This window comes from Panulirus ornatus, chromosome 67 (assembly GCF_036320965.1).
Source record: "Panulirus ornatus isolate Po-2019 chromosome 67, ASM3632096v1, whole genome shotgun sequence".
Classification (NCBI taxonomy): Eukaryota; Metazoa; Arthropoda; class Malacostraca; order Decapoda; family Palinuridae; genus Panulirus; species Panulirus ornatus.
Window position 1 is genome coordinate 23,348,946 of NC_092290.1, and position 16,105 is coordinate 23,365,050.

Here is a 16,105-nt window from a genome sequence, read left to right on the forward strand (position 1 = left end):
CAGGTTTTCTTTAAACCATTATTTTCTGTTTACTACTGTGGTTTATATATAAAGTTAATTTTGCTAAGTTGTACTGTTTTATTTTATAAATTTTGTACTGTATATTAAAATTAAAGGAAGTGATATGGTTGAATTATAAAGGTTCTGGATTTCAAACTCTTTATATTTATAGTTATTTGGGGATAACATTTTGGTTTAGCCTGGTCAAAATTATGTCCCTACTCGTCCATAGGAATTGGAGATGGAGGCACATGCATCAGTATCTGGGAAAGATGGTAGATCTCGAGTATTGACCTGCCCATACTGCTGGCGAGCCACATTCAAGACTTCTCGGGACTTCACTCGGCATGTGCGGACGCATACAGGGGAAAGGCCTTTCGCCTGCACTCTTTGCTCATTTCGCAGCAACCGCAAGGATGTCTTACGTAATCATGAAAGGACCAGGCATAAAGTAAACTCCTAAGTATATAAGACAGACAAAGATATCAAAATAATCTATGTGAATATAGTCACACAATAGAGTTCAAAATATTATTAATCTTTTGGAGAATATTCCATGCTAATTTTGATCATTGGTGTTTACAGTCCCAATAATAATGGTGTTCATTATGAATGCCAGAATTTTTTATGCTCATGAAGATTAATGTTTTAATTTTTTATATAATTACACATCCCTAGGGATAGGGGAGAAAGAATACTACCCACGTATCTCCTGCGTGTCGTAGAAGGCGACTAAGAGGGGTAGGAGTGGGGGCTGGAAGTCCTACCCTCCTGTGTTAACTTTCTGAAGGCAAAATATGATATGTAGTAAAGGGAGGATTTTTTTCCCCAAAGGCTCAGTTGTCTGTTCTTTGTACTACCTCTACCTCACTGAGGTGGGCAAAGAAAAGCTGATATGAAAAGAAAATAGTTATTTTTGGCTTTAAAGTTTACCAGGTCCAAGCCTAATAATGACCTTTTTCATATTATGGTTGTTCCTACATACTTATTAGGAAAAGTAAGGTGCAATATTTTGTCATCAATTTAGGCAAAGTCTCTTGATTGTTGCTACCAAAATTTTTAGGTTGCTTTAAGCAAACTGCTTCACCTGCCCTCCACTATGTAGTTCTAACAGACCTGCTTGATTTAGCTGGTGATGTAGGTAAACACACAACTTATAAAACCATAGTTGAATTAAATGCATGCAAGAATTTGATTAATGCCATGGGGAGCTACGTGAAGAATTATCCTAAAAAGGCAATGAAGTCGTCTCTTGCAAGCTGTGACTCTACCTACCCACTTATGATGTTATGTATCCATAGCTCCACCACATAGCTATTCTGCAACCCTGTCTATTTTTGTTTGAGAGAAAGGCTTTCCACAGTGAATAAGTTTGATGTCTCAGTGAGTGGTCGGTTTACTGCTCATTATTATGCTATGATCCTTTGTGAAATGAATCTTGCCAGTGTCAAAATTTTAAGCCACAGTGTTGCCCATGAGGGTGATTAGTATATTATTTTTCTGATTCATAACAAAGGCCTACAAGGAAACATCGATTGAATGTTACTTGATATAATTGTGGTAATATAGTTATCATTATTATGTAACCCCCACACTCCATTCTCTAGAGGCTTTTTGCAGCATTAGAGCTGGACTATTGTCAGTAGTTGGAAGAGGATGGACTCCTTTGGAGTGAGAAGTTCTTTGACGAGATTGTACTAAAATACACCCTTTCTCAAGATGACTTTTTACTTTTAGTTTAACCACAGACAGGTAAAGTCCAGTATTGTTAGTATTTGGTGCATTACATGACAACTAGAGAATGGATGAGAGTGTATATGGCCTTTCTTTGTCTTCCTGGTGCTATGTTACAACACTGGGAATGGTGATCAAGTGTTAATATATATATATATATATATATAGGTTTGCGGCAGGGGTGTGTCATGTCTCCATGGTTGTTTAATTTGTTTATGGATGGGGTTGTTAGGGAGGTGAATGCAAGAGTTTTGGAAAGAGGGGCAAGTATGAAGTCTGTTGGGGATGAGAGAGCTTGGGAAGTGAGTCAGTTGTTGTTCGCTGATGATACAGCGCTGGTGGCTGATTCATGTGAGAAACTGCAGAAGCTGGTGACTGAGTTTGGTAAAGTGTGTGAAAGAAGAAAGTTAAGAGTAAATGTGAATAAGAGCAAGGTTATTAGGTACAGTAGGGTTGAGGGTCAAGTCAATTGGGAGGTAAGTTTGAATGGAGAAAAACTGGAGGAAGTAAAGTGTTTTAGATATCTGGGAGTGGATGTGGCAGCGGATGGAACCGTGGAAGCGGAAGTGGATCATAGGGTGGGGGAGGGGGCGAAAATTCTGGGAGCCTTGAAGAATGTGTGGAAGTCGAGAACATTATCTCGGAAAGCAAAAATGGGTATGTTTGAAGGAATAGTGGTTCCAACAATGTTGTATGGTTGCGAGGCGTGGGCTATGGATAGAGTTGTGCGCAGGAGGATGGATGTGCTGGAAATGAGATGTTTGAGGACAGTATGTGGTGTGAGGTGGTTTGATCGAGTAAGTAACGTAAGGGTAAGAGAGATGTGTGGAAATAAAAAGAGCGTGGTTGAGAGAGCAGAAGAGGGTGTTTTGAAATGGTTCGGGCACATGGAGAGAATGAGTGAGGAAAGATTCACCAAGAGAATATATGTGTCGGAGGTGGAGGGAACGAGGAGAAGAGGGAGACCAAATTGGAGGTGGAAAGATGGAGTGAAAAAGATTTTGTGTGATCGGGGCCTGAACATGCAGGAGGGTGAAAGGAGGGCAAGGAATAGAGTGAATTGGAGTGATGTGGTATACCGGGGTTGACGTGCTGTCAGTGGATTGAATCAAGGCATGTGAAGCGTCTGGGGTAAACCATGGAAAGCTGTGTAGGTATGTATATTTGCATGTGTGGACGTATGTATATACATGTGTATGGGGGTGGGTTGGGCCATTTCCTTCGTCTGTTTCCTTGCGCTACCTCGCAAATGCGGGAGACAGCGACAAAGCAAAAAAAAAAAATATATATATATATATATATATATATATATATATATGGGATGAGAGAGTATCATTGAATTCTAGGTAGAATAAAAACATGTTTTCGAAGGAGGTAAATAAAGTGCGTAAGACAAGGGAACAAATGGGAACTTCAGTGAAGGGGGCTAATGGGAGGTGATAACAAGTAGTGGTGATGTGAAAAGATGGAGTGAGTATTTTGAAGGCTTGTTGAATGTGTTTGATGATAGAGTGGCAGATATAGGGTGTTTTGGTTGAGGTGGTGTGCAAAGTGAGAGGGTTAGGGAAAATGATTTGGTAAACAGAGAAGAGGTAGTAAAAGCTTTACGGAAGATGAAAGCCGGTAAGGCAGCGGATTTAGATGGTATTGCAGTGGAATTTATTAAAAAAGGGATGACTGTATTATTGACTGGTTGATAAGGTTATTTAATGTATGTATGACTCATGGTGAGGTGCCTGAGGATTGGCAGAATGCTTGCATAGTGCCATTGTACAAAGGCAAAGGGGATAAAAGTGAGTCCTGAAATTACAGAGGTATAAGTTTGTTGAGTATTCCTGGGAAATTATATGGGAGGGTATTGATTGAGAGTGTGAAGGCATGTACAGAGCATCAGACTGGGGAAGAGCAGTGTGGTTTCAGAAGTGGTAAAGGATGTGTGGATCAGGTGTTTGCTTTGAAGAATATATGTGAGAAATACTTAGAAAAGCAAATGGATTTGTATGTAGCATTTATGGATCTGGAGAAGGCATATGATAGAGTTGATAGAGATGCTCTGTGGAAGGTATTAAGAATATATGGTGTGGGAGGCAAGTTGTTAGAAGCAGTGAAAAGTTTTTATCGAGGATGTAAGGCATGTGTACGTGTAGGAAGAGAGGAAAGTGATTGGTTCTCAGTGAATGTAGGTTTGCGGCAGGGGTGTGTGATGTCTCCATGGTTGTTTAATTTGTTTATGGATGGGGTTGTTAGGGAGGTGAATGCCAGAGTTTTGGAAAGAGGGGCAAGTATGCAGTCTGTTGTGGATGAGAGAGCTTGGGTAGTGAGTCAGTTGTTGTTCGCTGATGATACAGGGCTGGTGGCTGATTCTTGTGAGAAAGTGCAGAAGCTGGTGACTGAGTTTGGTAAAGAGTGTGAAAGAAAGCTGAGAGTAAATATGAATAAGAGCAAGGTTATTAGGTACAGTAGGGTTGAGGGACAAGTGAGTTGGGAGGTAAGTTTGAATGGAGAAAAACTGGAGGAAGTGAAGTGTTTTAGATATCTGGGAGTGGATTTGTCAGCGGATGGAACCATGCAAGCGGAAGTGAATCACAGTGTAGGGGAGGGGGCGAAAGTTCTGGGAGTGTTGAAAAATGTGTGGAAGTTGAGAACATTATCTCGGAAAGCAAAAATGGCTATGATTGAAGGAATAGTGGTTCCAACAATATTATATGGTTGCGAGGCAGGGGCTATGGATAGAGTTGTGTGGAGGAGGGTGGATGTGCTGGAAATGAGATGTTTGAGGACAATCTGTGGTGCGAGGTGGTTTGATAGAGTAAGTAATAATAGGGTAAGAGAGATGTGTGGTAATAAAAAGAGTGAGATTGAGAGAGCAGAAGAGGGTGTTTTGAAATGGTTTGGTCACATGGAGAGAATGAATGAGGAGAGATTGACCAAGAGGATATACGTGTCAGAGGTGGAAGGAACGAGGAGAAGTGGGAGACCAAATTGGAGGTGGAAAGATGGAGTGAAAAAGATTTTGAGTGATGGGGGCCTGAACATGCAGGAGGGTGAAAGGCGTGGAACGAATAGAGTGAATTGGAACAATGTGGTATACCGGGGTTGATGTGATGTCAATCGATTGAACCAGGGTATGTGAAGCATCTGGGGTAAACCATGGAAAGTTCTGTGGGGCCTGGATGTGGAAAGGGAGCTGTGGTTTCAGTGCATTATTACATGACAGCTAGAGCTGAGTGGAAATAAAAAGAGCGTGGTTGAGAGAGCAGAAGAGGGTGTTTTGAAATGGTTCGGGCACATGGAGAGAATGAGTGAGGAAAGATTGACCAAGAGAATATATGTGTCGGAGGTGGAGGGAACGAGGAGAAGAGGGAGACCAAATTGGAGGTGGAAAGATGGAGTGAAAAAGGTTTTGTGTGATCGGGGCCTGAACATGCAGGAGGGTGAAAGGAGGGCAAGGAATAGAGTGAATTGGAGCGATGTGGTAAACCGGGGTTGACGTGCTGGCAGTGGATTGAATCAGGGCATGTGAAGCGTCTGGGGTAAACCATGGAAAGCTGTGTAGGTATGTATATTTGCGTGTGTGGACGTATGTATATACATGTGTATGGGGGTGGGTTGGGCCATTTCTTCCGTCTGTTTCCTTGCGCTACCTCGCAAACGCGGGAGACAGCGACAAAGCAAAAAAAAAAATATATATATATATATATATTTTTTTTTTTTTTAAACTGTTAGCCATTTCCCGCATTAGCGAGGTAGCGTTAAGAACAGAGGACTGGGCCTTTTTTAGAATATCCTCACCTGGCCCCCTCTGTTCCTTCTTCTGGAAAATTAAAAAAAAAACGAGAGGGGAGGATTTCCAGCCCCCCGCTCCCTCCCCTTTTAGTCACCTTCTACGACACGCAGGGAATACGTGGGAAGTATTCTTAATCCCCTATCCCCAAGGATAGAATATATATCTTCTTTCTTTCTTTTAAACTATTTGCCATTTCCCGCATTAGCGAGGTAGTGTTAAGAACAGAGGACTGGGCCTTTTTTGGAATATCCTCACCTTGCCCCCTCTGTTCCTTCTTTTGGAAAATTAAAAAAAAAAAAATGAGAGGGGAGGATTTCCAGCCCCCCGCTTCCTCCCCTATATATATCTTTTTTTTCTTTCGTACTATTCGCCATTTCCCGCATCAGCGAGGCAGCGCCATGAACAGAGGACTGGGCCCCAGAGGGAACATCCCCACCTGGCCCCCCTCTCCGTTCCTTCCCTTGGAAAACCAAAAAAAAAAAGAGAGGGGAGGACTTCCAGCCACCCTGCTTCCCCCCCCCCCCCAGCCGCCCCCCCACGACACGCAGAGGGAACACGTGGGAAGCACTCTTTCACCCTATCCCCAGGGACAATATATACACATATACACATATATACATATATATATATATATATATATATATATATATATATATATATATATATATATATATATATATATACATACACACATATACATATATATATATATACATATATATACATTTTTTTTTTTTTTTTTTTTCATACTATTCGCTATTTCCCGCGATAGCGAGGTAGCGTTAAGAACAGAGGACTGGGCCTTTGAGGGAATATCCTCACCTGGACCTCTTCTCTGTTCCTTCTTTTGGAAAAAAAAAAAAAAAGTAAAAAAAAAAAAAAAAAAAAACGAGAGGGGAGGATTTCCAGCCCCCGCTCCCTTCCCTTTTAGTCGCCTTCTACGACACGCAGGGAATACGTGGGAAGTATTCTTTCTCCCCTATCCCCAGGGAAAATATATATACATATACACATATATATATATATATATATATATATATATATATATATATATATATATATATATCCCTGGGGATAGGGGAGAAAGAATACTTCCCACATATTCCCTGCGTGTCGTAGAAGGCGACTAAAAGGGGAGGGAGTGGGGGGCTGGAAATCTTCCCCTCTCGTTTTTTAATTTTCCAAAACAAGGAACAGAGAAGGGGGCCAGGTGAGGATATTCCCTCCAAGGCCCAGTCCTCTGTTCTTAACGCTACCTCGCTAACACGGGAAATGGCGAATAGTTTGAAAGAAAAAAGAAATATATATATATATTTATTTATTTTGCTTTTTCGCTGTTTCCTCATTTGCGAGGTATCGCAAGGAAACAGACGAAAGAAATGGCACAACCCACCCCCATACACAATGTACACACACACACGCCCACACACGCAAATATACATACCTATACATCTCAATGTAAACATATATATACACACAGACACATACATATATACCCATGCACACAATTCACACTGCCTGCCCCTATTCATTCCCATCGCCACCTCGCCACACATGGAATACCATCCCCCTCCCCCCTCATGTGTGCGAGGTAGCACTAGGAAAAGACAACAAAGGCCCCATTCGTTCACACTCAGTCTCCAGCTGTCACGCAATAATGCCCGAAACCACAGCTCCCTTTCCACATCCAGGCCCCACACAACTTTCCATGGTTTACCCCAGACGCTTCAAATGCCCTGATTCAATCCACTGACAGCATGTCAACCCTGGTATACCACATCGATCCAATTCACTCTATTCCTTTCCCGCCTTTCACCCTCCTGCATGTTCAGGCCCCGATCACTCAAAATCTTTTTCACTCCATCTTTCCACCTCCAATTTGGTCTCCCACTTCTCCTCGTTCCCTCCACCTCTGACACATATATCCTCTTGGTCAATCTCTCCTCACTCATTCTCTCCATGTGACCAAACCATTTCAAAACACCCTCTTCTGCTCTCTTAGTATATATGTATATATATGTATATATATGCATGCATTCTGCCAATCCTCAGCCATTTCATAATGAACCATACATACAATGAATATCCTTACCAACCAGTCAACCACACAGGCAACCCCTTTTTTAATAAATTCCACTGCAATACCACCCACACCCACCACCTTGCCAGCTTTCATCTTCTGCAAAGCTTTCACTACCTCTTCTCTGTTTGCCAAACTATTCTATCGGACCCTCTCACTTCGCACACCACCTCGACCAAAACGCCTAATATCTGCCACTCTGACATTCAACACATTCAACAAACCTTCAAAATACTGCATCTCCTCCTCACTTCACCACTTCTTGTTATTTCCTCCCCATTTGCCCCCCTCACCGATATTCCCATTTGTTCTCTTGTCTTATGCACTTTATTTACCTCCTTCCAAAACATCTTTTTATCTTCCCAAAAAGTTAATGATACTCTGTCACCCCAACTCTCATTTGCTCTCTTCTTCACCTTTTGCACCTTTCTCTTGACCTCGTGCCTCTTTCTTTTATACATCTCCCAGTCATTCGCATTACTTCGCTGCAAAAATCGTCCAAACGCTTCTCTCTTTTCTTTCACTAACAATCTTACTACTTCATTCCTCCACTCACCACCCTTTCTAATCTGCCCACCTACCATGCTTCTCATGCCACAATCATCTTTTGCACAAGCCATCACTGCTTCCCTAAATACATCCCGTTCCTCCCCCACTCCCCATACATCGATTGCTCTCACCTCCTGCCATTCTACACTCAATATTTCTTGGTACTTCCTCACACAAGTCTCCTTTCCAAGCTCACTTACTCTCACCACTCTCTTCACCCCACCATTCTCTCTTCTTTTCTGAAAACCTCTACAAATCTTCACCTTCGCCTCCACAAGATAATGATCAGACATCCCTCCAGTTGCCCTTCTCAGCGCATTAACATCTAAAAGTCTCTCTTGTCACGAGCCTATTGATTAACACGTAATCCAGTAATGCTCTCTGGCCATCTCTCCTACTTAGATACGTATACTTATGTATATCTCTCGTTGCCATTGTACAGAGGCAAAGGGGATAAAGGTGAGTGTTCAAATTACAGAGATATATGTTTGTTGAGTATTCCCGGGAAATTATAATTGAGGATATTGATTGAGAGGGTAAAGGCTTGTACAGAGCATAAGATTGGGAAGAGCTGTGTAGTTTCAGAAGTGGTAGAGGATGTGTGGATCAGGTGTTTGCTTTGAAGAATGTATGTGAGAAATACTTAGAAAAACAAATGGATTTGTATGTAGCATTTATCGATCTGGAGAAGGCATATGGTAGAGTTGGTAGAGATCCTTTGTGGAAGGTATTAAGAGTATATGGTGTGCAGAGTAAGTTGCTAGAAGCAGTGAAAAGTTTTTATTGAGGATGTAAGGCATGTGTACCAGTAGGAAGAGGAAAGTGATTGCTTCTTAGTGAATGACACTTTGCGGCAGGGGTGCATGATGTCTCCATGGTTGTTTAATTTGTTTATGGATGGGGTTGTTATGGAGGCGAATGCAAGAGTTTTAGAGAGAGGGGCAAGCATGCTGTATGTTGTGGATGAGAGGACTTAGGAAGTGAGTCAGCTCTGGTGGGTGATTTAGGTGAGAAACTGCAGAAGTTGGTGATTGAGTGTGATAAAGTGTGTGAAAGAGGAAAGCTGAGAGTAAATGTGAATAAGACCAAGGTAATTAGGTTCATTAAGGTTGAAGAATGTGTGGAAGGCAAGAATGTTATCTCGAACAGCAAAAATGGGTATGTTTGAAGGAATAGTGGTTCGAACAATGTTATATGGTTTTTGAGGCATGGGCTATAGATAGCATTGTGCGAAGGAGGGTGAATGTGCTGGAAATGAGATGTTTCAGGACAATATGTGGTGTGAGGTAGTTTGATCGAGTAAGTAAGGGTAAGAGAGATGTGTGGTAATAGATAGAGTGTGGTTGAGAGAGCTGAAGAGGGTGTATTGAAATGGTTTGGTCGCAAGGAGAGAATGAGTGAGGAAAGATTGACCAAGAGGATATATGTGTCAGAGGTGGAGGGAACGAGAAGTGGGAGACCAAATTGGAGGTGGAAGGATGGAGTGGAAAAGATTTTGAGTGACCAGGAGCCTGAACATACAGGAGGGTGAAAGGCATGCAAGGAATAGAGTAAATTGGAACGATGTGGTATACCAGGGCCGACATGCTGTCAATGGATTGAACCAGGGCATGTGAAGCGTCTGGGATAAACCATGGAAAGTTTTGTGGGGGCTGAATGTGGAAAGGGAGCTGTGGTTTCGGTGATTATACATGACAGGTAGAGACTGAGTGTGAACGAATGTGGCCTTTGTTGTCTTTTCCTAGAGCTACCTCACGCACATGTAGGGGGAGGGAGTTGTCATTTCATGTGTGGCGGGGTAGCACCGGGAATGAATAAGGGCAGACATTATGAATTATTTACATGTATGTATATATATGTATATATATATATATATATATATATATATATATATATATATATATATATATATATATACATTCTTTTTCTTTCAAACTATTTGCCATTTCCTGCATTAGCGAGGTAGCGTTAAGAACAGAGGACTGGGCCTTTGAGGGAATACCCTCACCTGGCCCAATTCTCTGTTCCTTCTTTTGGAAAATTAAAAAAAAAACGAGAGGGGAGGATTTCCAGCCCCCCGCTCCCTCCCCTTTTAGTCGCCTTCTACGACACGCAGGGAATACGTGGGAAGTATTCTTTCTCCCCTATCCCCTAGGTAATATATATATATATATATATATATATATATATATATATATATATATATATATATATATATATATATATATATACGTCTGTGTGTTTGTATATATATATATGTATACGTTGAGATTTATAGGTATGTATATGTGTGTGTGTGGACGTGTATGTATATACATGCGTATGAGGGTGGGTTGGGCCATTCTTTCATCTGTTTCCTTGCGTTACCTCGCTAACGCGGGAGACAGTGACAAAGTATGATAAATAGAAATAAATATATTTATATATATATATTCCTTTTTCTCATCCTCAAGAAAATGAAACATGATAAATTACCAAATGCTTTTTCATGGAATGATTAGATCACCAGAGGAGATACAAGAAAGAAATATAACATTCAGTTGATATACAACAAAGAGACATAGCTAGGATGCCATTTGGTAAGCAAATGATTACCCGAATGGAGGTCGGTTGTGTTGAAGTCTGGCAACATACTTATCTTAAAATTTATTATGTAGACACAAAAGGGAACTGTGTACTAATTTTATCAACAATAAAGCCATCCAATTTGTGTGGACATTCACTAATATTAATGTTACAATTCTGTGTGTATTTGATGATAAAAGATTCAATGATATTTCTTGTGGTGTAAGAGTAAGAGTTATAACTGAGAAAGCATTACTCTAGTCAGTACAATGATCATGATTTTTAACATGATTAAGAAAGGCTTTTGATTCTTGTCCTGTTCTCATACTATAAATATTTTGCTTGAGTCTAACAGAAAGATCCTTACCAGTCTGACCCACGTAAAACCTATCATAATTTTCATGTGGTACCCTGCAAACACATCCTGCAGAACTTTTTGGTGAGTTCCTGAGTAAGATATTCTTTATAGTATTGTTGTTGCTGAAGGTAACATTTACATTACAGTATTTAAGCAACGTGGAAAGTAAAGTAAAATCAATCCTAAAAGGGAGAACTGAAAGGTTCTTGGTGTCAAGGGGAGGTTTGGGTTTAACTCTTGATTTTTTTTAGCCAGATTAAGGAATTTATCAATGAAAGATCTAGGATACTTTAACTTGGATCCAATAGAATATATATTCTCAAAATCATCATCAGTAAACTGGACTGCATATATGTAATACCCTAAGGAACATAGACTGGAATGATGATAATTTGATTTTGTCACGTTGAGCTGAGTAATAATAGATATATGCGCATACATTGGTAGGTTTCATATATATGCTAAACTTAAACATGTTTCCATCAATATGAATCATACCATCAAAAGATGGTAGCATGCTATTATTTTCAATTTCTAAAGTAGAGTTGATGGAAGGTACTAAATTAAGTAAAGGGAGAAATATTTGCAAATTTTCATTTGTTGGCCAAATGCAAAGAACATCATCTAAAACCAAGTTGCATTAGAGGTTGAGATATCATTTAGTAACTTTGTTTCAAAGAGTTCTGTGTAAAGATTACTTAACACAGGTGAAAGAGGGTTACCCATTGCCATGCCAAACTTCTGAACATTGTTTTCTCAGTTGAATTGAAATACAGTCTTTTATACACAGTTTTATTAATTCAATAAAAACAGACTTTGAAACGGTAAATGGATATTGTCCAAGACTTCAGCTAAATATTCTAAGAGGTCATCAACTAGAACTATGTTAACAGAGATGAAACATCAGTGTTAACCTTTTTGAAATCAAAATCAGATATAAAACTTGTTAACTAAATCTACATTGGTCATGACATTGGAATTTGATATCTTAACTACAAATGAGCTTAATAATGAAACTAATCACTTTGACAATTTACATGTGACGGAGCCCACTGAACTCACTATGGGTTTACTTGGAAAATTGGGTTTATGTGTTTTTATTAGTCCATATATATTAGTATTGAAGTGGAATTTATTAAAAAAAGGGTGACTGTGTTGTTGACTGGTTGGTGAGGATATTCAGTGTATGTATGGTTCATGGTGAAGTGCCTGAGGATTAGCAAAATGCATGCATAGTGCCATTGTACAAAGGCAAAGGGGATAGAAGTGAGTGTTCAAATTGCAGAGGTATAAGTTTGTTGAGTATTCCTGGGAAATTCTGTGGGAGGGTATTGATTGAAAAGGTGAAGGCATGTACAGAGCTTCAGACTGGGGAAGAGCAGTGTGGTTTCAGAAGTGGTAGAGAATGTGTGGATCAGGTGTTTGCTTTAAAGAATGTAAGTGAAAAATACATAGAAAAACAAATGGATTTGTATGTAGCATTTATGGATCTGGAGAAGGCATATGATAGAGTTGATAGAGATGTTTTGTGGAAGGTATTAAGAGCATATGGTGTGGGAGGTAAGTTGCTAGAAGTGAAAAGTTTATATTGAGGATGTAAGGCATGCGCACGAGTAGGAAGAGAGGAAAGTGATTGATTCCCAATGAATGTTGGTTTGTCGCTGACTCCCGCGTTAGCGAGGTAGCACAAGGAAACAGACAAAAGAATGGCCCAACCCACCCACATACACATGTATATACATACACGTCCACACACGCACATATACATACCTATACATCTCAATGTATACATATATATACACACACAGACATATTCATATATACACATGTACATAATTCATGCTGTCTGCCCTTATTCATTCCCATTCCCCCCCCCCCCCCCCCCCACGCATGAAATGACAACCCCCTCCCCTCACATGTACGCGAGATAGCACTAGGAAAAGACAACGAAGGCCACATTCGTTCACATCAGTCTCTAGCTGTCATGTATAATGCACCGAAACCACAGCTCCTTTTCCACATCCAGGCCCCACAGAACTTTCCATGGTTTACCCCAGACGCTTCACATGCCCTGGTTCAATCCATTGACAGCACGTCCACCCTGGTATACCACATCGTTCCAATTCACTCTATTCCTTGCATGCCTTTCACCCTCCTGCATGTTCAGGCCCCGATCACTCAAAATCTTTTTCTCCATCTTTCCACCTCCATTTGGTCTCCCACTTCTCGTTCCCTCCACCTCTGACACATATAACCTCTTTGTCAGTCTTTCCTCTCTCATTCTCTGCATGTGACCAGACCATTTCAAAACACACTCTTCTGCTCTCTCAACCACATTCTTTTTATTTCCTCACATCTCTCTTGCCCTTTCATTACGTACTCGATCAAACCACCTCACACCACATGTTGTCCTCAAACATCTCATTTCCAACACATCCACCCTCCTCAGCACAACTCTGTCTATATCCCATGCCTCGCAACCATATAACATTGTTGGAACCACTATTCCTTCAAACATACCCATATTTGCTTTCCGAGATAACTCTCGAATTCCACACATTTTTCAAAGCTCCCAGAACTTTCGCCCCCTCCCCACCTTATGACTCACTTCCGCTTCCATGGTTCCATCCGCTGCCAAATCCACTCCCAGATATGTAAAACACTTCACTTCCTCCAGTTTTTCTCTATTCAAACTTACCTCCCAATTGACTTGTCCCTCAACCCTACTGTACCCAATAACCTTGCTCTTATTCACATTTACTCTCAGCGTCCCCTTTAGTCGCCTTCTACGACACGTGATGAATGCATGGAAAGTATTCTTTCTCCCCTATCCCCAGGGATAGGGGACAAAGATGACAAACTTTTGATTAGAGAAGTATTACCTTTCAACAACAATTTCGGTTGTTTTTTAAGATGAGAATTAATTGCTTCTAGGGGACTCTTACTGGGTTTAAAGTATGTTGTGTCATCACTTAAAAGATCATTCATTTTAGATGAATAATCCCTTTTGTTCATAATCGCAACAGTGTTAGCCTTATCTGCTTTAGTATTTTTTTTTTTTTTTTTTTTTTTATACTTTGTCGCTGTCTCCCGCGTTTGCGAGGTAGCGCAAGGAAACAGACGAAAGAAATGGCCCAGCCCCCCCATACACATGTACATACACACGTCCACACACGCAAATATACATACCTACACAGCTTTCCTTGGTTTACCCCGGACGCTTCACATGCCTTGATTCAATCCACTGACAGCACGTCAACCCCTGTATACCACATCGCTCCAATTCACTCTATTCCCTGCCCTCCTTTCACCCTCCTGCATGTTCAGGCCCCGATCACACAAAATCCTTTTCACTCCATCTTTCCACCTCCAATTTGGTCTCCCTCTTCTCCTCGTTCCCTCCACCTCCGACACATATATCCTCTTGGTCAATCTTTCCTCACTCATTCTCTCCATGTGCCCAAACCATTTCAAAACACCCTCTTCTGCTCTCTCAACCACGCTCTTTTTATTTCCACACATCTCTCTTACCCTTACGTTACTTACTCGATCAAACCACCTCACACCACACATTGTCCTCAAACATCTCATTTCCAGCACATCCATCCTCCTGCGCACAACTCTATCCATAGCCCACGCCTCGCAACCATACAACATTGTTGGAACTACTATTCCTTCAAACATACCCATTTTTGCTTTCCGGGATAATGTTCTCGACTTCCACACATTTTTCAAGGCTCCCAAAATTTTCGCCCCCTCCCCCACCCTATGATCCACTTCCGCTTCCATGGTTCCATCCGCTGACAGATCCACTCCCAGATATCTAAAACACTTCACTTCCTCCAGTTTTTCTCCATTCAAACTCACCTCCCAATTGACTTGACCCTCAACCCTACTGTACCTAATAACCTTGCTCTTATTCACATTTACTCTTAACTTTCTTCTTCCACACACTTTACCAAACTCTGTTACCAGCTTCTGCAGTTTCTCACATGAATCCGCCACCAGCGCTGTATCATCAGCGAACAACAACTGACTCACTTCCCAAGCTCTCTCATCCCCAACAGACTTCATACTTGCCCCTCTTTCCAAGACTCTTGCATTTACCTCCCTAACAACCCCATCCATAAACAAATTAAACAACCATGGAGACATCACACACCCCTGCCGCAAACCTACATTCACTGAGAACCAATCACTTTCCTCTCTTCCTACACGTACACATGCCTTACATCCTCGATAAAAACTTTTCACTGCTTCTAACAACTTGCCTCCCACACCATATATTCTTAATACCTTCCACAGAGCATCTCTATCAACTCTATCATATGCCTTCTCCAGATCCATAAATGCTACATACAAATCCATTTGCTTTTCTAAGTATTTCTCACATACATTCTTCAAAGCAAACACCTGATCCACACATCCTCTACCACTTCTGAAACCACACTGCTCTTCCCCAATCTGATGCTCTGTACATGCCTTCACCCTCTCAATCAATACCCTCCCATATAATTTACCAGGAGTACTCAACAAACTTATACCTCTGTAATTTGAGCACTCACTCTTATCCCCTTTGCCTTTGTACAATGGCACTATGCACGCATTCCTCCAATCCTCAGGCACCTCGCCATGAGTCATACATACATTAAATAACCTTACCAACCAGTCAACAATACAGTCACCCCCTTTTTTAATAAATTCCACTGCAATACCATCCAAACCTGCTGCCTTGCCGCAAAGCTTTTACTACCTCTTCTCTGTTTACCAAATCATTTTCCCTAACCCTCTCACTTTGCACACCACCTCGGCCCAAACACCCTATATCTGCCACTCTGTCATCAGACACATTCAACAAACCTTCAAAATACTCATTCCATCTCCTTCTCACATCACCACTACTTGTTATCACCTCCCCATTTACGCCCTTCACTGAAGTTCCCATTTGCTCCCTTGTCTTACGCACCCTATTTACCTCCTTCCAGAACATCTTTTTATTCTCCCTAAAATTTACTGATAGTCTCTCACCCCA

General features: G+C 41.1%; 1 protein-coding gene across 9 annotated transcripts in view; it reads left to right on the forward strand.

Annotated features, from left to right (window-relative positions):
- The window catches only part of LOC139747080 (uncharacterized), a 488,827-nt gene that overhangs the window by 237,530 nt on the left and 235,192 nt on the right, over positions 1-16,105 (forward strand). Inside the window, exon 6 of one of the 9 annotated variants that reach the window (XM_071658883.1) lies at positions 233-1,990. The exons of 7 other annotated variants lie outside the window; for them this stretch is intronic. In XM_071658883.1, the coding sequence (XP_071514984.1) occupies positions 233-463 (231 nt within the window). In that variant the 3' untranslated portion in view covers positions 464-1,990. Of the gene's footprint in view, positions 1-232; positions 1,991-16,105 lie in introns of those variants that run through there. One more of the 9 variants, XM_071658885.1, reaches the window with a different exon arrangement.